General features: G+C 42.9%; 1 protein-coding gene across 1 annotated transcript in view; it reads right to left on the reverse strand.

Annotated features, from left to right (window-relative positions):
- Positions 1-774: 774 nt before the first annotated feature.
- TNFRSF11A (TNF receptor superfamily member 11a) overlaps positions 775-24,319 on the reverse strand; it is a 47,523-nt gene continuing 23,978 nt past the window's right edge. Inside the window, exons 3-10 of the mRNA XM_075921381.1 lie at positions 23,401-23,526; positions 22,537-22,680; positions 21,237-21,330; positions 17,044-17,138; positions 15,592-15,699; positions 12,452-12,504; positions 9,625-10,465; positions 775-2,277 (exon numbers count right to left, since the gene is read on the reverse strand). Coding sequence (XP_075777496.1) covers positions 1,865-2,277; positions 9,625-10,465; positions 12,452-12,504; positions 15,592-15,699; positions 17,044-17,138; positions 21,237-21,330; positions 22,537-22,680; positions 23,401-23,526 — 1,874 coding nt within the window. The 3' untranslated portion in view covers positions 775-1,864. The remainder of the gene's footprint in view (positions 2,278-9,624; positions 10,466-12,451; positions 12,505-15,591; positions 15,700-17,043; positions 17,139-21,236; positions 21,331-22,536; positions 22,681-23,400; positions 23,527-24,319) is intronic.

A 24,319-nucleotide genomic window follows, 5' to 3' on the forward strand; every position in this document is an offset into this window, starting at 1 on the left:
GGAGATCCTCTATGAGTCTCTGTAGCCATCTAGTGGCTGGTTCATATAGAGGTGCACATCCCTGAATGACTAGCAGCCTGATCCAAAGACTACTGAATTCATTGGGAAGACTCTCCATTGACTTTAATGCTCTTTGGGTCAGGGCCTTTAGTCTTTAGTTCTACCTGTTCGTTCATTTAGCATGAGAGGTCCTAGGTTTAAATTTTGACATCAGCTCAAACAGCATCAGCTACGGATACCAATCTGTGCAGGCGAATCAGTCTTCTTTTCATTAATACAAATAGCAGAGGGGGATGGCAGGTTGCCTGGGAAAAAACAGGAATTTGTATTCAGACCTGACCCCTCTTCTGTCAGATAGGAACTATTTAATAGTCACTGTTTCAAAGGGTGGGTGCACTCAATATGAATTAAACGGCAACTTCATCCCTGGCCCTCAAAGAACTGAAAATCTGGCTCATGCCCACAACTTGCATCTGCAGGAAATTTCAACCTATCAAGTGGAGATTCATCCCCTTGGATTTCTGTCATATTTGCTATATAACCAGACACCAAACAAACACATCCTTTGTGTCTTAAACATAAGGGGGCTGAGTCCCTCAGTGGAAATGCATCTGTAATGCAGTGGTGAATCAGGACCCGGATCTGGTTTTCTTTGTAGAAGAGAGATCTAATGTGCTGTAAAAGCGCAGCCCTGCATTTTAGCTGTTGCATTGCCCCAGTGTGAGCTCTGGGAAATATTATGCCTAAGGCTGTGTCCAGACTCAGGGTTTTTTTCGAAAGAACATCACCTGCATCTAGACTGCAGCCGCGTTCTTTCGAAATTAAATTGAAAGAATGCAGCTTTTCTTTCGATGGCGGTAAACCTCATTTCACGAGGAAGAACGCCTTTTTTTGAAAGTGCTCTTTCGAAAAAAGGCGTTCTTGAATGCCAACAGGGCTTTTTAGAAAGAGAGCATCCAGACTCACTCGCTGCTTTTTTTCGAAAAAGCGGCTTGCTTTTTCGAAAGTACTGCTTGCAGTCTAGACGCTCTCTTTCAAAAGAGGCTTGCAGTCTAGACATAGCCTAAGAGATAATACAATGTGTGCTAGAGCTCCAAGGTGCCAATCAGTTACATGGACCTTTGTCCCACCTTAAAAAGACTGCGGTGTATGTTTTCCTGGGGAAAGGTAGAGGGCTGAGTTCATGACTGCCTCTTTTGAAGAGCCATATGCCAGCAGTGGCACTAAATGTGAATGCAAAGGTTGCCATCCTTCCCAGCCACATGCAAGGGAATGGGGAAGAGAAAGACCATGCACAAGGGCTTGGCTTAATTCTTCCCCAAATTCTTGCCTGGATGTCATCAGAGAAAAATTCTAATCAATACTTAAGACTTGCCTTATGACTATTAATCATAATTAGTATCCATAATCCAATAGCATTCGCAATATGCTAGCTGTTGTGTACACACAGAGAGAGAAACCCAAACCGTTTATAACCTATCTAAATTAATTAGTCTTCCACTTTATGTCCCAAGGATAAGGCAATCAACAGCAAGTCTTGAACAATTTATACGATTGTGGGAAAAGATATTTCTGCAATGATGGCAGCTTTACACTTGCGTCTGTCTCCACTAATAATTTCCACCATGACAGCATCCCAGGCATTTGCTGAGGAATTGTCTGTTCCATTTTATGAGGTCCTCCAAGAGACACCAGGAATAATAAAAGTCTCAGATCTAATGATCTAGTCATGGCTACCTGGCCTCTGAGCAGCTAACACAACTGTGCAAGCCATTGATGCCGCTCATTGCCTGGTCTTCAGTCCCTCAGTATTCATGGTGTTTCAGGCAAGCACTAAGAGTGAGCCAACAGCTGTTGATTCCCATCAATGCAATGCTTTCTCTGAAAATTGTCCCGGTTTTCCCTCCTCTTGCACAGGTTGAAAGGAGCCACTGTGGCAGCACTTCCTGTCTTGACCGTCTTGGGTCTCTTCTTGAACCACAGGCCCTGGCCGTCTCTCATATTCCCCTGTGCTATTTAGTCCTTCGTTTTCTGCAGAGTAGTCTGGATTCATATCAGCATATTTTTCTTTGTATTGTTGGGCGTTGCCTGCAAAAGTCTCACAGCGGTTCAGGTTTTCCTCTTGCACTGGACTCCCCACATTCTCATCAGCTGTTCCAGTAACTGTTGTCCCCTCTTGGGAGTTTTGACTGACATAGACAACAATTATATCTCCCTTAAAATTCATTACTTGTCCACTTGATATAAATGTAGAGTTACTGTTTCCAGTCACATTTCCTAGGGAAAGGGAGGGAGAAAAAGCATATGTGTGTGATTAATATTTTCTGTCAGAATTTTGTCTAATGAGATGAATATTTAGCTGAGTGAATCTGATTCCTATTATTTTCCCTCCCAACACCGAACCTGTCATCTAAGACCATTTAGCTGGGATGATAGGAACATTTCTTCCTTTAAAACTCACCTGGAGGAAAAAGATATCTACACTCCCCCTCCAGCTAGCTGCAGCAAACCCATCAGGATCCTGAATTTGCTCTCGAATACACATACTCAGATTAAACTGGGAAATGCTACACACATAATCTATGATTAAAATGCTCACTGTCTGAATATATATCCCTGTGTTAGATATTTATAGCTTACTGGTCACCATAGTGATTTTTCAAATGATTGAACTTATTATACAGTAAGATTATGCAGTAAGTTTAAATAAATAAAATTTGAAGACTTAAAAGGTTATTGCTAAGCCATACAGCCATGGATAACATTAGACCAGCTAGAATCCAATAATGTACAGTGTACTGATGGGGCAATCCTAAGAGCAGATGAGATTATATTCTATGACCCAGATCCTGCGATGTGCTCAGTGATTTGAATGGGGCTTTGCATGGGAACAGGGATCCATCCATGTTGATCACATTGTGGGATCAAGGCTAAATCACAGAATCCTACTACAATGTTAACAGAAGCCTCTTTTAAAAGGTTTGGTCATGAGAAATGCATGGCAGTCATAAAAGCCCTTTCCTGCTGGCATCGAAGAGAATGGGGCATTTTGCCATTATAAGAGCAGGATAAAGCCTTGAACTTTGAAATTCATACAATAATTCTAAGAAATGCTGAGGAGAATTAACTTTCCTCAACCTCGAATAAATACCAAAATAAAAACAGTTTTGGATGAGCATTATTAGTATGCACTCTCTCTAGGGCTGTGTCCAGACTCAGGGGTTTTTTCGGGAAAAGTAGCCTTTTTCCGAAAAAACTTCACCTGCGTCTAGACTGCAGCCGCGTTCTTTCGAAATTAAATCGAAAGAACGCGGCTTTTCTTTCGACGGGGGTAAACCTCATTTCACGAGGAAGAACGCCTTCTTTCGAAAGTGCTTCTTTCGAAAGAAGGCATTCTTGAATGTAAATAGGGCTTCTTCGAAAGAGAGCATCCAGACTCACTGGGTGCTTTCTTTCGAAAAAGCGGCTTGCTCTTTCGAAAGTTCCGCGTGCAGTCTAGACGCTTTCTTTCGAAAGAGGCTTGCAGTCTAGACATAGCCTAGGATGTACTCTTCCTACTACAGAATACTTAAATCAGGCTATGTCTATACCGCAAGCTTCTTTTGGAAGAAGCTTTTCCGGAAGAGATCTTCCAGAAAAACTTTTTTTGAAAGATAGTGTATACACAGCAAAAGCTTAATGAAAAAGCAATGTGCTTTTTCAAAACATAGCGTCCACATTCATTGGACGCTATCTTGCATTTAAGTTCTGATTGCTGTGGATGGAGTGGCCACCAGGGCAGCTGTGCTTTTTCCTGGAGGCCTCTTCTTTTGAAAAAAATCCCTCTTCCCTGTCCACACATGCCTTTTTCCGAAAGAGCTCTTTACTGCTGTTGGAAAAACCCCTGCGTTCTTTCGACTTTCTGTTGAAAGAACGCAATTGCAGTGTGGACATAAGTGTCATTTTTCCAGAAAAATGGCTGTTTTTCCAGAAAAACTCTGCAGTGTAGACATACCCTCAGTTATTATGGACAGTGCCTAGAGATTCATCATGGGTTTTTTTGGACTCTTTCATACTTTAAAAATCAGCTGTAACACCTGTCACTGCAATTATTCGTTAATGTTAAAGAGAAAACCATTAACAATCACTCTTTATGAAACATGGCCCAGCCCAAAGCAATCTGGTACTCCCAATAAACAGTGATGTTTGCATGCCAGGACTGTATTCCAATAAATTACATTGAATCCATACATGAGCACATCTATAACAGTTTGGTGGCACTTGGACGTCTTTTCAAAAGGCTCACTTTAGCAATATTATTTACTTTAACTAAAACCCACTACACTATTTCTGTATTTTCTTTCTAACTATCATTGATTAGCATGATGTGTGACTAAAAGGTATCTCCTGTATGCACTACCTTATTTCCTGCCTGGGTTGTTTCTTTGGGGAAGTCTTAATCTAGTTGTCACAATCCCCAGCCATCAACATGATTCTGATGTCACAAATGCTGGTTTGTGGACAGAGTAATAACCCTTACCGTGAACATTACTGCTGTTTATTGGGAGAACAGCAATTTTAGAAAAACAACATGAATGTTATACACAAGTCAGTTAATGAGTAATTGACATTTAACTGCTTGTTAAATGTGCCACTTTGATAGAAGAGGTTAATACTAAAATCCTCTCTCTCAAGAGAGTGGCAATGAAAGCTCTCCACTTTGCTCTGCCGAATGTACAGAAAACTTGGACCTATAGGCATACTACGTAGGGGTAAGTAGATATATCGCTTCCACCAGCATTCAATCCTTTGGTGTCTCTACCGAGGCTTCCAGTTGCTGCCAATCAGGATGACAGGGATTGGTTTTGTTTCTTTTTACATTTGCCTACTGAGAACTGGAAGGTGGCCACAAACTCAGTTTACACAAACCAGGTTTCACATGGTAAAGGGAGATGAGGGGGAACAGGGATGTGAGGCAGGACAGGAGGAGGAGGCAGGAGGCGCTGTTGGTGGGGATCAGGGGAGACTTATGGGGCAGATAGGAGCACGGGTGCAATGGAGGGAAACTCTGAGGGGGGTCACAGGGAGGGAAAGGGGGAATGCGGGGAGGGGAGGCAGTGGAGAGACTGTGGGAGCAAGAGCATCCAGGCTGGGGAAGAGAGAGACACAGGGCAAGGGTTGTACAGAAGGAGTTGGAGGAGATACAATGACACCACCCTCATCCCACAGGGCAGGATGGGGAGAGCACCACTTGTGGGCACCAGCTACTATGCCCCTGACAAAATTTCAGTTGCTAAAAAGGGTACCCCAGGGGGGAATTCTTTCTGTGAATTTTTTTTAGTATTGTAGATATCTGCCATTACGACATGTATTGTGCGCATACAGATGTGATGTAAAATAACATGACGCCTCTTAAAATTAAATACCATAATGAATATGCAAATAAAATACTACCAGTCTGCCAAAAGTTTGTGAATGGGTTTGCTGGTCCACATTATACAAAAGATTGGGAACCACTGTACTACAGTTTTAAATTCCTCTAAAATTTGGAACCATATGAATTGGCGTCTGAAGGCTCAGACCCACATAACAACACTTTTGTTTGAAGATTTATGTTTACCTGCCAAAAGTCTTTCATAACTGGACATTTCACCATTTTTTCTTTAATTTTTCAATATCGATGAGTAAAAAAGAAAAATATTTCCGTGTAATTTGTGTGGCAGTTCCCCACTCTCCCTTTTCAAGCCAGTTCTCGTTTATAATGGTGACATGTCACAAAATCACTAACAGGAGTAGCACTAGGGTGTGTTTTGGGGGCTCTATCCACCTGAAAATTTGCCTTAGCCCACTACCCATACTACTTCTCCCAGCGCAAAGTTAAAATGTTATGAAAAGTAAGGGTGTCAGGTATGGCATTAGCACTCTTACTTCTTCGCTGCTGCTGGTAGCAGCCCTGCCTTCAGAGAGGGGCAGCCAGAGAGCGCTGGCTGTTGGTTGACCACCCAGCTCTAAAGGCACTACTACTGCCAGCAATCATGCAGATGTAAGCATGGCAATGCCATGCCAAACCACCCTTCCTTCTGCAGTTCTGCGCTGTTGCTGGTGGTGGCACATGAGAGCTGGGCACACATCCAGCAGCTGCTGCTCACCAACCACCCAGCTCTGAATGCTGCTGATGTCCTAGTTTGGCCTGAGGGAAAAAGGCAGTCTGAGGAAAATGCAGTGCAGCTCCCCATATAATGACCCCTCCCCCCATGACTGCGGAGCAATGGCTGCGGTAAATGGGGACCTGGGGAGCTTTCTGCAGCCAGGGGAGATTCATGGAAGTGGGTCTGACCCAGTCTCAGGAGTGGGCCTTGCAGGTAAAGAGGAAGCCTTGTCCCACCCCAGCCCATTTAGGACTAGCATCTGAAGCTCAACACATGGTAGGACCCTCCAGCTGGAAAGCCCCCAGCCATGTTCCTCCTAGCTCCTGGTGGAAAAAGGGGCCTCGGACCGACTGTGTATATATGTGGGGGTATCGGTGATGGAGCCCCCCAACCAAGATGCCCCCTCAATATCGCCTCCTAGGCCACCCCTAAAGCTAGCTCTGACAATGCCACCAATTCTTTTGCTGCAAATAACAGCAATGGACAGATTGGGTTGTGATTTGGCTGGAATGGAAATACAGGCTTGATTGGCTAAGGAAAAAAGATGTACTTAATATTGATCGGTTGGTGTTTATTTTGCTTTAATACCGATGTGTGCATGGTTGTTTTGTTTACTTTGCATGTGCAACGGGCTAATTTCTAAATATAATATAATATATTCTCCAATTTAAAGTAATTAGCTATTAATATTATTTAACCAGTAATTTTTTCCAGAAGTTTGCATGCATTCTTACTGTTATTATTAGCCTATTTATTTATTAACTTCAGTTTTTTTCCCTATTGGTTTCCTGTGAGCTGCCAGAGATGTGGTTTGAAACACACTGGTTGGTATATATTTTTATTCTCCTTTTGAGAATAGATAAAACCCACGTTTAGGAACGTTTTGTTAAAACATAAATGTTTGTGCCCACACGTAGCATGGGGCAGCCCCACAATTTTCGGTTCACTCCACCTCAGTCCTCCCTACCAGGAAGATGCTGGCGCTTCTCCTGCTTACTAACCTACATGGTTCCAATAGTATGTCAGTCCATACTGAGAACAAGTTAAAAAATGTGTATTGTGTGTCTTTTTCTGTCCTAGCAATTCACAGAGGACTAATGCTCCTTATAGTCCTACAACATGACTCAGAACGGAACCATTTACTAAGCCCTATTTCAGGGCACATGCACTCACAGATATTCCCCTCAGAACACTGATATTCCAGAAGCAGAAAAATAACACATGAACTATGCATCTGAAGTGTGTTGATTAATTAAAATTATTACTTTAGAATTGGCTCTCCCTGTGAAAGGCCCAAACAGCAGTCATATGTAGTTTATGGTAAGGAAACAACACTGTATGCCTACTCAGGTTTCACCAGGTGGCACTATTGTATGTGAAGGCACTCAGTGGTGCCTATGCAATTAAAACTACCCAGAGAGAAATATACAGCAGACCACGTGAGATACACTTCCAACCATGTATCCGTCCAAACCCCCAATAACTAATCTTCCGTGCCCCTCTGCTCCCTAATCTCTCTCTCTCTCTCTGGCTATGTCTATACTGCAGCCTTCTTCCACAAAAGCTTATGCAAATGAAGCGTGGAACAGACTATCACCATGCTTCATTTGCATAATTAATTAGCAGCCGTTTTAGCACAAGAGCCTTTTGCGCAAAATGGTGCTGTGTAGATGGCTTTTTGCATAAAACCCCCCTCTTGCGTAAGAGCCGTTCTTCCTCACTTTTTCAAGAAGAACAGGTCTTGCGCAAAAGGGGGTTTTGCGCAAAAAGGTACCATCTATACAGCTCCTTTTTGCGCAAAAGCCTCTTGCGCAAAAACGCCAGCTAATTAATTATGCGGATGAAGCACGGCAATATTTTACGCTGTGCTTCATTTGCATAAGCTTTTGCGGAAGAAGGCCGCAGAATAGCTATAGCCTCTCTCTCTCTCTCTCTCTCTCTCTCTCTCTCTCCATTCTACTGTAGGACAGAGTAAGAGAGGAGTTACATTCTGCCAGTGTCAAACAGGACCTGATCTCTAGACCTACCTTTAATGTCCCTCCTTTTAGCCCCAAAGTTACCTCTGTTCTAAACAAATAATGTATAACAGAATGAATCATATACACCAAAGGAATGAATCCAGCAATAGCTTAAGTCAACCATGTGGATAACAATTTTCAGTGGCCTCTGACACATTATATCCCACATTTGGGCGTTGGCAGGTCGATATGAAAGCGTCCAGCATACTGCTCCAAGATACAGTATAATATGCATTTATAGCAGGATGACTGCCTATTATTAATACTTGTGTAACTATAGTACCCAGAGGCTTTAATCAGTTTCAAGGTCCCATTCTGTTAGATGACTTAAAAGCATGTATAGAGGCAGGATTGCTGCCCTGAATAGATTGCAGTCTAAAAGTACATGAAATGTGGGAAAACACACACACAAATATATATATGCTGTTTCTGTATACATTTTCCCCTTTACAACAGTTGTAAGTGGACCAACTATATACCTGTTTCTACAACCGTCATAAAATAGATGATTTCTTACAGTCATCATAGAAGATATGGTTAGTGTGACCAGATGCCCTGTTAAGGATAGTCCTGATATTTGGCCTTTTGTCTAATATAGGTGCCTATTCCCCCCTCTCACTAGCACCAATTTTTCTTACTTACTATCTAGTTACCCTAGCTGAGGGTATTGAGGAGACATTTGAGGGAGGAGAGCGTAGTGGCTGTTAAGTAATCAGTTCAGAAAGGGGGTGCTACTCTGAGATAGACATTAGTCCCTATATCATTCTATTCCTTTTATTTTATTTCTTTTCTCCTGTTTGTCAGGAATTTAGTTTGAAGTTTAAAGGGCACATTCTCTATGGAAAAGGCAGCCCATTTAAATTTAAAAATATACTAAATAACTCTGTTCCAGAATTATTAAGAAGATAGAAGTTTTGGGGCAGAACAACAGTGTGTTACCAAATTATTTTAAAACTAATTCTAATATGTTAAAATTAATAAAAACAAAAAGTTATAGAAACAAAAAATGGCCTTCTCTTTATTTGTCAGTCATAATGGTGTTTAACTGCAAACTTCATGCTTCTGATTGGTGTTTAACTAAGAACTTCATGATCGGAGATGAAAATGCAATGAATTCACTTTGTTCCACCATCAAAATATTTAGACGACAGCATAAACTGTCTAGCCTCTGCAGTAGGAGCCAAGATGCTGGAGGTTTCTTTGCTGGGTGGAGAATAACCACTGGCACCAGCATGAAACCTCACTGGGTCTAGACCATTTCCAGAATCCAACAGAAAACAAATGTACTGGCTCTTTTATCCTGGTCATTCAAAGTAGCTGCAAGGCAAATAAATGAAGGGGAAAAAAAAGCTTCATTTTATTCATTGCTCCTTCCCCCAAACCATACCCTCCACTGTGATTCAAAGTAAAATAATACTGGGAAAGTATGAAGGATATATGAAAAGATGTACAGTGAGCCTGCAGAAGGAGTTGCTTACCCGATGCTTGTGGGATGTCTGAAGTGCTACAATTTGCCCCTGAGGTGCTTCTGGTTGTGTTCTGGTACTTTGTGTCAGTACCTTCAGAGGGAGTTTCTTCATTGCCAGGATTACTTGCTAAAGTACTCTGACCTGCAGAGGGAAAGTCCAAGCCACAGGCACATTGTGGATAAAGTCCATTTTCCAGTGAAGTTGTGGTACAGTCAACTGCTGCACCAAGGGGTTCACTCCACTTTTTAGGAAATTCCCTAGATGAAACCCCACAGCCCATACAGTTGTTCTTTGACTCTGGGTTCACAGGGAAGCGATCTGTGTCCTTTCTCTCCATATCCTTCATATGACTACAGGTGCAAGGGCAAGATTTCTGTAAGTATTTGTCTGAGGATGCATGGCTGCAGTCCACTCCATATGATAGATCAGAGCTATAGCAGCCAGCTAAATCCACCATGCTTTCAGTTCCTGTGAAGCACTGACTTAAGCTGTCATTCTCTCCTACCTCCAGTGGCTCTGAAAATGGTGTCATGGGTTTACTGTCTGGCCGACTCAATAATGGTAAAAAACCATGGGCATGGGGAGCTCTATCTACATATTCATCTTCCATAGGAATCTGCTTGAAATTGTCTTTAGTATCCGAGTCTGAGGATGACCATGTTGGGATGTTTTCTCTCAGTTCATAGTGGACTGTATCTGGGCTGCCTTTCCCATAGAGAGTGTGCCCATTTGGGCAACCCATGTCTTCAGAAAAACCGTAGTCATCAAGGGTTAGCAAATATATTCCTTCAGAAGGCTGAGGACTCATAGCATTCACCATGTTTGTATTAACAGGATCTCTGGGAGATTCCTAAATGAAATCCAAAAGAAAAAAATGTTTAATCAACAGGTAATCAGAACATTATTTTTCTTTAGCAGAGTAGAAATGCTATTTAGAGAACTTAATAGTCTTGCAATATATTTGCTTATTTAGAACAGCACCACCTACATTTTTTGACCCGTAAAATGAAATTCTATTTGGATATATGACAAGGATTTCACTGAATAGGTCTGCTCCTTGGGTGTATTCAGAGTCAAATCTGCTCCCATGGGAGACAAAAATAAATTTGTAATTGGTTATTGCCCCTTTTGGCGCCTCAGAGCCAAAACAGCTAAGCAAGTGAGTTAGATTCTATTCTTTCTTTCCTCTCATTGTTATAAGATCCAATTGGCTACATCTCAGTAAGCCGTTGTAGGCAATCAGGTTTGCACAGGTGGCACTGACGGCCAAACCTTTATTAATGATGGTGATGCATGAAGAAGGAAGAATCCAGATTAGCTTACAGAACTTTGGGTGAGCTTGCTAGGTACAGAGTTAGAAAAATATTGTGAAATGAGCACATTGGACTTGAAAATTGTTGAGACAATGAGCATGGAATTCCATTTTTATAGTCACTTTTCAGAACAAAGCTACACTTTAAGGCTCAAAAGGGTTTCCTCTTAATAATGGACTATTCTTTCAAGTTTAATGCCCTGGTCTACCCTATCCTTGATCTGAAATCCTCTAAATTCTAAAGGTCAAGTACTTGTCTTTATGTGAAACTCCCCTTAAGTCAAAGTAGCAGTGACCATTTACCTCAGCAGAGGATTTGACCTTAAATATTCTCCCCCATTTTTATAAAGGAAGAGCTGATTCTTCTCTCACTTATACCATGTTTGCTCACCTTCCATTCCTCTGACATGAACGGAGTCACTCCTGATTTAGGCTGGAGAGAATGGAATGGACTCGGGCCTTATATGTTCAATGACCCTGCCCACCAATTTTCTGCATTTTTTCATTTGGCTACTTTCTATGGTAAGTGCAAAAATGGCATTTACAGGAATTTTCCTGGGATTACCTAATGATTAGAAAGCCCTAGCACATTAGAACAATTAACATCATTAACGGAGCACTTCTTAGAAAAGACAAACAAGGGCCAGAAAAAACAAAAGAGTATAATGCAAATCATTCCTTGTTCAGAAACGGAAAGGAATAGGTACTTATGTAGATAAAGAGGTCTTTATCATCTAGCTATGTAGAATGGCGGGGAAAAAATTCAAATAGTATGCCCTAGGACACACACTGAGTCACTGGGCCTAATTCTGCTGTCAGTTTATCTTGAGTGTCACTCTCACATGTGGGTATGTCTACACTTGCACCCTCTTTCGAGAGAGGGACGCACACGAAGACGTTCGAAATTGCAAATGAAGCCGGGATTTAAATATCCCGTGCTTCATTTGCATATTCACGTTACGGCGCTATTTCAAAATAACAGACGCTGTTAAGATGCGGTTATTTCGAGAGAAAACCCTTCTCTCAAAATAACCCTTATTCCTCATAAAATGAGGTTTACCAGTTATTTCGAGAGAAGGGTTTTCTCTCGAAATAACTGCGTCTTAACAGCATCTGTTATTTTGAAATAGTGCTATTTCAAAATAGCGCCATAACGCAAATATGCAAATGAAGCACATGATATTTAAATCCCGGCTTCATTTGCAATTTCAAATGTCTTCATTTGCATCCCTCTCTCAAAAGAGGGTGCAAATGTAGACATACCCACAGAGGTTACATTCATGTAACTTAGAGAAAAACTTGGCTCGTTGTCTCTTACAGGAATTAAAGCCAGACTACCATCACTTTTTTGTCCTTTGTTGTAACTACCAGATTTCTGTCTTTGGGTGGTACAGTAGTTAGTGAATAGCTGGGGAGAAATCTGTGGACTCATTTGTCTGTACTAAGTGTTGAGGCTGCCATGAGGGTCAGCAAAAAAATCAGTAAAGCATAATAACAATGAAAAATTTAGACATTGACATTTACCTTCGTCCCTTTTATTTGGCCGCATACTTCATTAGCCCAGTGCTGTAGATCTGCTGTAAGGGAAACAAAATAATAGCAATAGTGTTTAGCAGGCTTTCTTAAGTCAATCACAGATCAAATAATATACAGTTATTCATTATCACCTATATTAAATGAAACCTAACGGTCTAAGATTGTTTTTATTTACTTTGTTCAAAAGGCCAAATGACTGTCTAGCCTGGTTTATTATAACTTGAATAGGATACATCCTTATGGAACAAATGTCTATAAGTTCCTAAAATAGAATGTGGTTAAACTATGTTCCACATCAAATGGGGCTTTATTCCTGGTCACATGCCAACAAGCTATGACTGGCCTCTTATCGACCCAGTTACAACCATACAATTGGTTGATCTATTTCAAGAGGTGTCACATGAATGCCCAAATAGCAATGAGGAGGCTAGAGGGGGGGAAACCCACACAAACACTGAAACCACCATGGGATGGCAGTTTTAGTCTGGCCTGCTTAATTAGGATATGCTTAACTGGGAACTAAATGAGAACATCTCTGAAGGAAAAGGTTTAAACTCAGTGATGCTTTGTAACAGTGACTGCTACTTTATAGTAATTATAGTTTATGGGGATTTTGTAGTGCTAGGTCCTATGTGCTTTTTAATATCATGCTGCTTCTGTGTGTCTGTAGAAAAGCAGAATAGATATCCAGTTCTTAGCTGCTGCCTGGTCTTGGCTATTCATTTGTTCCATTCATGCCAAGTACCCATATCTATCCACTGCACTGTAGATAGTGCCTCCTCCTAGTTCTGCAGAGCCCAGACACGAGTGCTATGTAAGTAGTATCATCTGTCAGTCTGGAATCTCTCTTAAAGGGCATAAAAAGCCACTGGAGGCTGCAGAGTGATGAAAATCCAGATTAATATGATTTCACTGTAACCTGCACTGAATCTAAAATGGTTTGCAATGAGGGTCACCATTATCTCCAACCCATCTAAAGGACTCCTGATTTAGGGAGACAAGCATTCAGCGTGGAAATAGTAGCCAACTTATAAAACACTATTTAAAAGTGTATTTAAACTATGCAGGAGAAGAATGGCACAAAAAACCCAGGCAGATGGAACTGAGGAAATGAAAGGGAAAAAGGACAGTTGAGAAAAAGATTTTTAGGAGGAGGAAGTAAATGCAAAAGAAGTAATAACAGTTTGCTCCAATTTATTAATACTTAAGAGGTTAAAATGAGTTTCTACAGATGCATCAACATCCACATAGCAATTGCTGAAGCATTTCCCCCTTGTGCAGAATATTTAATGCCATTGATAATAGATGAAAATCACATTTCTCTACTATAATGGAAATACTGTATCAAATGTTGACCCTAGTCCAAACAATAAACATGATCACATTCTCAAATATGTGTCTGTACTAGAGGCATGCAGAGACAATTTTAATAAGGCAGTCTCAAAAGGCATCCTCTGTTTAGTGTGAGCCCATATGTACAGTATGTGTGAGGTCACATTGTGCAGATTGTTTTGCTTTGCAATATGGTAACCTCCATGGAGTCTGGACAGAATAGTCCTGGGGACCCGATCTGGTATCAGATGGATATAGTACAGCTGCCAAGCATGCAGGCCACACAATACATGCCTTGCAAACATAAACACAACTCCACTGGAATGTATATTTGACATCTGATTTTGACAATCCAATTGCTGCACAAAAGCTGGTTTGACAAGGCACCAGAGTGATAAGCCTAAAGTTTATACCCTACGGTATACACTGCAGGGCTTAACTAAAAATAAGCGAGGCAAATTGAGCTACATCAATTGAGTAGCTTATTTCAAAATAGTTTATTTTGAAATTGGGTGTGTCTACACCAGGGGTGGGCAAAAGGGCCTCCATGGGCTGAATCCGGCCCACCAAGTGGGTGGATCTGGCCTGCAGAGACCCTGCTGCTCCCCCGCCCCCAAGCCAATTAGGGCCGGGGGGGGGGGGAGAGAGCATGCGAAGCCTCCTCCTGCCCTGCCAGGAGCATGTGGTGCTTTGAAGTATCATGCACTGCTCGCAGGGTGGGGGGGAGAGCAGAGGAGGCTTCCACGCTCCCCTGCCCCCAGGTCCTGATTGGCCTAGGGGTGGGGGAGCATGGTTGCCTAGTGGAAAGGGGGGACAAAGGGGCTCCCCCACCCCCAGACCAATCATGGTCTGGGGGTGGATAGCCCCGCCCCTTCCTGTTTAGGCCGTGCCCCTTCCGGGGTGGCCTGGGGCTTCTTCAAAAATTTTTGAAGTGGCCTCCAGGCAAAAATTATTGCCCATCCCTGGTATACACAGCACTTATTTCGAAATAGAGCACTCTTCCTCTGACTTCCCTTACTCCTCGTACAATGAGAGTTACAAGAGTCAGAGTAAAAAGTCCTTCAGTTTGACAGTATTTTGACATTATTTTGAAATAACTGCCTGCTGTGTAGATGCGGACTAAGTTATTTCAAAGTAACACTAGTCATTTCGAAATAATGTAGATGTAGACATACTCCTAGGCTGCGTCTAGACTGGCATGATTTTGCGGAAATACTTTTAACGGAAAAGTTTTTCCGTTAAAAGTATTTCTGCAAAAGCGCGTCTAGATTGGCATGGATGCTTTTGTGCAAAAAGTGCTTTTGCACAAAAGCATTCGTGGCCAGTCTAGACGCGATTTTGTGCAAGAAAGCCCCGATCGCCATTTTAGCCATTGGGGCTTTTTTGCGCAAAACAATTCTTCCCTGTCTACACTGACCCTCACACGAAAGAATACTTGCGCAAGAGGGCTTTTTCCCGAGCAGGAGCGTGAAAGTATTTGTGCAAGAAGCACTGATTTTGTACATTACAAAGTCAGTGCTCTTGCGCGAATTCAAGAGGACAGTGTAGACAGCTGGCAAGTTTTTGCGCCAAAACAGCCACTTTTGCGCAAAATCTTGCCAGTCTAGACACACCCCTACAGAAAAGGAATCGAAAGTTCTATTTGGTGCTAGCTAAAATACATAAACTGTAGAGCATATCATTTTTCAAACATCACATGTGTTTTAACGTGATAATTTCCACTCAAGTCAAATCATACAGTTTAAACCTCTGCCAACATTAAGTTGAATTCCTAAAAATCATTAGCCATAATGTACCTGTCAGTTTTTTCCCCTTGTTTTTGTAATATACAATAAGGATGATAATGCTGGTTAATGTCACAAAGAGGATTGGAACAGTCAGAACATACAAGATCTTGTTTGTTTCTGTAGAATAAAAAAAAAAGTCAGATCAGTGAGCAGCTTATAGTTTGCAATGACACAACCCTGGCTTACTTGGGATATGTCTACACTGCAGAGTTTTTCTGGAAAAACTACACTTACGTCCACACTGCAATTGTGTTCATTCGACAGAAAGTTGAAAGAACACGGGGTTTTCCGACAGTGGTAAACCTCTTTTGATGAGGAAGAAGCCTTTTTCTGAAATAACTCTTTTGGAAAAAGGTGTGTGGGATGGGGAAGAGGGCTTTTTTTCCTAAAAGAAGAAGCCTGCAGAAAAAAAGCATAGGTACCCTAGTGGCCACTCCGTCCATAGTAATCAGAACTTAAATTCCAGATAGCATCCAATCAATGTGGACGCTATCTTTCGAAAAAGCAGATTGCTTTTTCAATGTGCTTTTGCTGTGTGGAGCTCTCTTTGGAAAGAAGTTTTTTGGGAACATCTCTTCGGAAAAAACTTCTTCTGAAAGAAGCCTGCAGTCTAGACTTAGCTTGGAAGCAGTAAGATTTTTCTTTTCAAACTTGGATTTCTAAAATAACTCTACCAGCTTTATGCCACATCATGTTACATGACAAGGAGCCTGATCAAGCCAATGCTTTACTTTACAGTGCCATCTTAAAAAGAACTACAGATTTAAACTCTGAAGACAGCCCAATACAAGCATGACCAATTTTTGCTCAATTGAAGGATTCATGAGTAAACTGCCAGGAGCCCAAGAGCTATGTTTGATTTGCCTCAAAAGGCTCTGAAGGCAGTCTCAATGAGCTACACAGGCCCTCGCATACAAGACTTAGCCTTCAACTTAGATCAAGACAGCTCAGTGCATGCTGAAACATATAGTCTCTCTGGGACAGCACATCCACATTAAAGATAAAAATGGCAATGGGCCTCATTATCAGACATCAGGAGCTGCTTTTGACTGACGCTGTGTCTATTGCTATCAACATTGCACAGACAAAAGTTGGTAGCTTTTCTTTTAACAGTTAAAAATGAGAGGAATGCAAAAGAGTCAGAATTGCAACTGTGATGGTAATTAATGGGTATTACAATAATCTCGTCTGGTATGTAATTTCAATAAAAAGTATAAAGCTTTATACAGTACTGAACATAGACTACAGTTGGGGTTTGTCACAAGGAGCTGCAGTTCAAAACAGCATAAAGTAGTCTTTAATAACAAAATATTTTGAGGGGGATTTTCAAAAAGACTCAGAATTAGCTTAACTGCATCCATTAGAGCTAGCCTCATTGGGAACAGAGTTATGCCTCACTGAGTCCTTTTGAAAATCCTACCCTATACTTTCTGATGCATAATTACATATGATGAAATATACCATCTTGTGGTTGTACAGACATGGTAGGCTCCACACAAACTGCATCTGACCGATCAGTCCCAGGGACTCCTTCTGCAGTTCCCAGAGCTGTGCAGCTACAAAAATAAAGAAAATAAATGCTGGATGATCACAGAGTTGGCACTGACACCTACATTTGGGGTGCCTAACACTTCCCATTATACAAGCTTCTTGGAGCCTTTCATTTTGAATAATCTCTAACACCTCCATTGTCCCTTTGAAATTTGGCAGCCAGAAAACTCTCAACAGAAAGGTTTTCTGTGTCCTATGAAATTCTACTGACGTTTTGTGGATTTATCAACTATTAACAATCACTATGTCACTACTTCTGCTTTTTTTCCTCAAGAATATTTTGTCAGACGGCCAAAATAAAAGGAACATTCTAAATGGCCAGGTCCCTGCCTCACTGAAGCAGCTGCGATAGCAGCAGATGACACTGAACTGGGAATTTGTGGGAGCGTAGAGATGGGAAGGGTGACAGCCAAGGTAGGCTCACTACTTTTGACTCATTGGACTTGGCGCATGCATGGCTCCAGTGTCCCAACTCTCTTCTCAGTACCCAGGGCCAGGAAGAGTTGGAGGGGGAGAATTGGGGAAAGACTCCTCCCAGCACATGGGCTCTGCAGCACCATTGGAGGCAAAGCCCCATACTTCCAGAGGGTAGGGCAGGGGTCAGCAACCTATGGCTCGTGAGCCAAATATGGCTTGTGAGAGAACCAAATATGGCTCTTTTGAGAGCCGCTGGGAGTTCCCTAGAGTGCGCGCCTAATCCCACCCACCTCTGCACGTGGCAGCACTCATCTTCCATGCATGTGGAAATTAAGCTGTGGCTGCTGCTGCTACTGCTGGTGGGCTTGGTGGGAGAGTGGGGGGATAAGGCGGTGTGGTGGCTGCCTGGCTGCTCCTGGGGCGGGCTGCATGGCGGGCAGCTGCTGGAGCTAAAGCTGGGCTTTGGTGTGAGGTACACTCCGGCCCACAGAGCAGCCGCACCACAGTCCGGCTTCCGGCTCTGGCAGTTGCCACGTGGTAGGCTGCTGCCCTGTATGCCAGAGTTGGAGCCAGGCCACAGTGTGGCTGCTCCTGGGGTCCAGCACACGGGGGAGCCATCTGCCACACAGCCTTGCCCCAGGGGCAGCTGGGCAGCTACCACACAGCCCTGGTCCCAGCTTCAACCCTTCCCCAGAACACGTGGGGGGAGGGGGTCTGCATACCCTTTCCCCAGGACATGCTGGGGGAAGAGCTGCATACTGTGGCCTTGTGGCCCCCACCCATCCCATGACATGCTGGGGGGCTGCAAATTGTGGCCTGGCAGTCCCCTCACCACCAGGACAAACTAGGGGGCTGTGAACTGTGGCCTGGCAGCCTCCTCACCTCTAAGAGATGCTGTGGGGAGCACAGCAACCCTCCTCCCATCCCCAGGAGACATGTGGGGGTTGACTGGGAACCACAGCCTAGCATCTCCCTGACCAGGACACACTGGGGAGGGCTAGAAACCACTGCCTCCCCGCCTCTCCCTGAGGAGATGCCAGGGAGTGGGCTGGAAACTGCTGTCTGCCCCCCTCTCCTGGAGAAGATGCCGAGGGGGGGGGGTCCAGAAACTGTGGTCCCCCCCAGAGCAGCATCATATTTGCTGCTAAGGGCAGCCCTGCTAAGCCCCCCAGACCTCCCAGTCCCCTGCCCTTAACCGTTCACCCCCTGCCCTGATTCCTACACCCCCCTCTGCACTAAGCCCCACCACATACCCACCCCCCTACCCTGCACCCCCCTCCTGCCCTCAGTCTCCCAAACCTCCCAGCCTCCTGCTCTCACTCCTGCACTCCACTCCCTGCCATAAGCCTCCGAGCGACTGCCCTGACTCTTGCACCCCATCACCTGTCCTAGCCCCCCAAGTCCTGCAGCCCCCACCACCTGCCCTGAGCCCACTCACACATCCAACCCTTTGTCCTGAGCTTCCCACCCCCTGGGCCAACTCCAGCACTCTCCACCCTTTGCTCTGAGTCCTCCACACACCCAGACCCTTGTCCTGACGCCTGCATTCTTATATGGCTCTTTGTTGACCGCTAGTTCTGAATTTTGATGTAGTTTGGCTCTTTGGTTTGAAAAGGTTGCCAGCCCCTGGGGGGGGAGGGGGGGAGAGAAAGAGAGAGAGAGTTAACCTGGGCCAGGCTTCCCCTGACTGCTCCTCCGGGCTTAGTACATGATGTCAGTGGCCCTTTCCTCCCCACCCCTTGGGATAACAGCCTTCTCCTGCAATAACCCAACATAGTTAGTCCTATAACCCAAGTATCAGCAGTCAGTATTGAAGGTTCAGGGTTCAAAGGCATGGACTTTTACACTTGTGCAAAGCAGAATTAATTATTTTTCTTCTTAAAAATTAGGAAATTACATATTTAAAAAATTAGATTACAAGACTCTTATTTAGGTTGCTAAGTGAAACACTTAAAAGGTAGGGAATGCCAGATTTATATTTGCCTAAGGAGCCTTAGCTCAGTCCCCTTATGCATATGAATTATGAAACCCTTTTTAATTCCATGATCACCTAACTAAGTTTTCCACAGGATTCAGGACTCACTCAGTGCACAGGTTAGATGAAAGAGGGGGACAGGCAAATATCAATCCGATATTTCCTACCTTTTAAGTGCTCATTTTGCAATTTAAACACAATTTTTTAAAAGTAGGTTTTTTTGGTATGTGATGTAGCATGTGTTATGTAGTAGTGTGACCACATACGTGCCCACCTAAAGAGCATTATCTGCTTTCACTGTATTGTGGTCACTACAAAAAGCTGCTGTATTTGCTCCACAGTTTTAAATTTGTATTTCTAATTTATATTGTAATGCATAGCACCTTCACTAGTTTGCTTCCTGTTATGGTAAAGCAAGCCCCAGGGGTTATATTGTATTTTAGTTAATTGTGTAGCATATATCTCAGCAATGTGCCCTCCACTGAACTATTTTAGGTCTACCAAACCCACTGGTAGACAGAGGGTATTAGGAATGTAGGTGATGCTACGTACAACTGAACTGCTTCATCTCTATGAGAGAAGAAGTCTGAAGAAGAGAAAGAGCAATGAGTAGGTGGAGGAGGGGAAGAGAACAGACAGGAGGGTGCGGAGAAGGAAGGAAGGGCAAGAAGGGGGGGATGACAGCCTTTCTGGGCCCCTGAGCAAGGTGTGTGGGATGGAAGGAGCTGGGCTGCAGCAGCCAGCCCCCAGTGCTGGCTGGAGTATGCCACGCAGTGCCCCCACCCTCCTAGCCAGCTTTTAGCCCTGCCCAGAGCATGTGGTGCGGTGCTCTGGAAACAATTTGAAGGTTCTGGGTCTCTGGCTGCTGCTGCTCCTGCTGCTGTAGCAGGGTCAGCTGGGAGCTCCATGCCCTTTTGTATCATCGAGCCCTGGGGCAACTGTCCCTTTTACCCCCCCCCCCCCCAATCTGTGGACCTGGCAAGATGACTCATGGGAGAGGAAAAGTATCCAGTATAACTGTATGGAGTCAGTGGTCATTGATCATGCCATGTGATAAGCATAATCTTCATAACCTGAGTTCATATCAGGAGACAGGAAACAAATACCCATTTCTTACCTTAGCTTGTGTGCGTTCAGGTTCTTATTACACCAAAACAGATGTAAAGAAGAGGAGAAATGAGGAACAGAGGAGACCAACAGAGAGAAGAGCAGAAATAGGAAAGGAAAGAGAAGTGAATGAGAGCAAATGAAAGCAAAATAGAGATAGAAATCTCCATCATGAAACTACCTCCTGTCAGACAGAAAAGAGTGCTCTCAAAGAAGCCATGACAGGCTCTAGGAAGTGTCAAGGACAAGAGGGTAAAAAGAGATGAATCATGATCCAGGAGAGATATGTATAAAAAGTGACCAAGGGCAGGAAGAGGCAGATGAACTGAACAGCAATGCTCTAACTCAACAGTTTTGTTGCAGTTCCCTTCATTTGCTTTTCCCTGGTGAAGATCAAGCTCTAATGTGAGAATTCCCATATTTAAATATCCTCTGTCAAAAGCAGCATGGCTGCTGATCAGAGAGGTACAAACAGAGACGCTTACTGACAGCCCATTGAACGTTCCATAGCCAGGATCAAATTCTTCAGCTGAAAAATCAATTTGTCCAGGCTTCTTGCAGCTTTGTGGTTATCACAGTAATGTTGTAGGGGAGGTGCACTCACTTGGTCCAGGATTTACACTCATCGGTGGCTGAAGAGATGTCTGAGAAGTACCCCCAGCGGCATGGAGCACACAGCGTGTCTTTGTCTCGTTGCACTGTGGTAAACAAACAGCACAGCTGAACCGCTGCACTTTCACCTCAGACTTGGAGAAGATTTTGCTGATAAGATTCCCCCCCCCCGAAAATCCTTCTATCATGAGGAAGATCTCACATTACACTAAAGGAAATAACAGGAGTTAATCTGGGCAGAAAGTAGTGTTAATTGAGGTCTATACAGAGTCAAAATGAGAAACAGAAACTACAGGAGCTATTTGCACAGCTCTGGTAAAAATGCACATTGTTAGGAGCTAATTCCATTGTAACTTCCAGTCTTGCGTTAATTCAGTTACATTAATTATAACAGTAATTTATACCAACACTATGGTGAGCCACAGTGGAGATTCCATTGTTCTGGTAAGTGTTCACAATACCAGTTACCGTAGAGAAGAAACCATTGTGCTGAGACCAGATGCCGCACTTCTCCAGCACACAGTCTTGTGCCATTTTTATGTTGTTCCCTCCACTTCAATGCTTTCCCTTTTTACCAGTGTCCAGTATAAACCTAATTTTGACTTCATCTGATTTCCACTCCCAAAAAAACAAACAAACCTACCACCCCATCTCCTTTTAGCCTGAAATTTCACAGCTAGTCTGATGTCAGAGGTAATTTTTTGTCATGTCTGAAGTAAATACACGAAGCTGCTTGAGTCATACGACATACAAAACTACTGTTCTGTTAATTTTTAAAAGATGTTCATATCTTCTCCTAGTGCTATAAAATTTAACTTCATCCAGCTCAACTTAACTTGAACGCTGAGATTGCAATGAGAGCACATATGTGAGAACACTTTTGTGACTATTGGAGCTACAATATTTAAAGTTAACCAGAGCCAAATTCCTTAGCATCTGGAATGCAGTGAAATCTCCCATGACAATTATAGAATTCATGATAAAACTTGCAAGGTCCACCTCAAGTAAAAGATTTTAGTCACAATACAAATTCTCAAGTCTCTTCATTATTTTGGGGAAGTTCTATGGCCCATATCATGCAGGTCAAATGGGATGATCACAGTGGTCTTTTCTGACCTTGGAAACTATGACTCTTCAAATCGCAAACAGATTGTGAGGATAATATGTCAGTTATAACTTCAACACACCTCCCCCACTAACACTGGCCTGAGATCCCAATTAACTCCCTATTTAAAGGCTGGGACTCCATTCATTATCCCGATGCTCACTCTATTACCAGGATGCTGTCTTACCAGGATGCTGAACACCAAAACCTGGAGCACATTTTGTATTTCGCAGACAGTAATCACAGTCTTCATTGCAGTGGTATCCAAATGTACATGCACATTGTCGCTGGAACGTGCTATTTCCTGGATTCACTTCTATTAAACCTTTCCCTAAATGAGAAAGCAGATGGAAGTAAAAATCTCTCCTTCAATGTGATTTGGAATGGCCGTCCTCACTCCCATGTGTCCACACTGCTTGCGTGTCAGATGGAGAATCATTCGTGTGAAGTGTCACATTAATATCTGAAGAGTGTAGTAGACAACTGGTTTAAAGGAGATGCCTCATTGTTTGGAATCATAAAGTGAGGTCATTTTTATTTACTTCAGTTGAAGGTGAACTGAGCCTTTACAATGAGAAGGCAAAATAGACTCACAAAATGTGTGCTCCTTATTCTGAGAGGGAACGGGAGGAAGAATCTGTGTGCCCACCAATAGTACCGTAGTGCACTGTTCTGAAGTTTCACTAGAGGTGGCCTAAGGGTTATGGTTGAGATTTCCAAAAGAGCTTGGGAGGGGATGGAAATTTACAGGGAGTTGGGCACCTAATTCTCTTAAGGTCCTTTGACAATCCTTCTCTCAATTATTTTGGTAAAGTAAGGTCCAAATTTCTTAGTCAAGGTATAGTTAGGGTCCAGACTCTAGAGAAAATAATAAAAGAACAACAATATTGATAATAAGAAGTAAATAAAATGATTACAGGTTCTGTTCAAAAGCCTCTGGCTGTCCGGATTTGGCCTGCAGTCTGCCTATTGACTACCCTATTCTAGCCCCACTCCCCCAACCTTGCACTTGCATTCAAAGGTGCGTAATACCTCAGTATGAGCAACTCACCCTCATCACAGATTCTGTGTAGTAAACATTTGTCTTCTTCATTCCAGACATCCATATATTCGTTTGGGCCGCAAGGCTGGCACACAGTCTCGGAAGTGGCATTGCATTTGGCAGACATGTACTTTCCTGGAAGAAGAGAGGAAAAACCGTGGTCACGTATCAGTCACTGACACTCTCTAAAGATAATAGTCCAAATTTAGCCCATGTGTTACTCCATTGATGCCCCAGGCGTTAGGAAGGTTTTTGCCCTTTGTCATCCCAGTTCCTCACTCTGTCCTCTGTCTGCACTTAAATATCCGAGTAATTTTTAGCACATGAACAGTCTCATTGTAATCAGTGAGAGTCATACCACTTTGTGTCTCCAGCACTGAACATTTTTGAACAAATCAATTATCTAGTATATCTTGTTGTTGAAGTTGGTGGTATAGGCTGGGGACTACAAACATTCTTTCAAAAAGATTTCACAAAACTAAGTGATTGGGCAACAAATGACTTATGAAATTTAATGCTGGTAAATGTAAAGCAATGAACATTGGAAAAAAATAATCCCAACTATACATACAATAGAGGGACTAATGGGGGACTAATTTAGCTATAATCACTCATGTGAGAGATCTTGGAGTCATTGTGGATAGTTCTCTGAAAACATCCACTCAATGTGCAGCAAACAGAATGTTAGGAACAGAAAAAAGGGCTAGAGAATAAGACAGAGAATATCTTATTGCCTCTACATAAAACCATGGTACGCCCACATCTTGAATACTGTGTACAGATGTGGTTGCCTCATCACAAAAAAGGTATTTTGGCATTGCAAAAGGTTCAGAAAAGGGCAACACAAATTATAAGGGGTTTAGAACGGGTCCCATATGAAGAGAGATTAAAAAGAGTTGGACTTTTCATCCTGGAAAAGAGGAGACTA

This window comes from Pelodiscus sinensis, chromosome 2, assembly GCF_049634645.1.
Source record: "Pelodiscus sinensis isolate JC-2024 chromosome 2, ASM4963464v1, whole genome shotgun sequence".
In the NCBI taxonomy this organism is placed as follows: Eukaryota; Metazoa; Chordata; order Testudines; family Trionychidae; genus Pelodiscus; species Pelodiscus sinensis.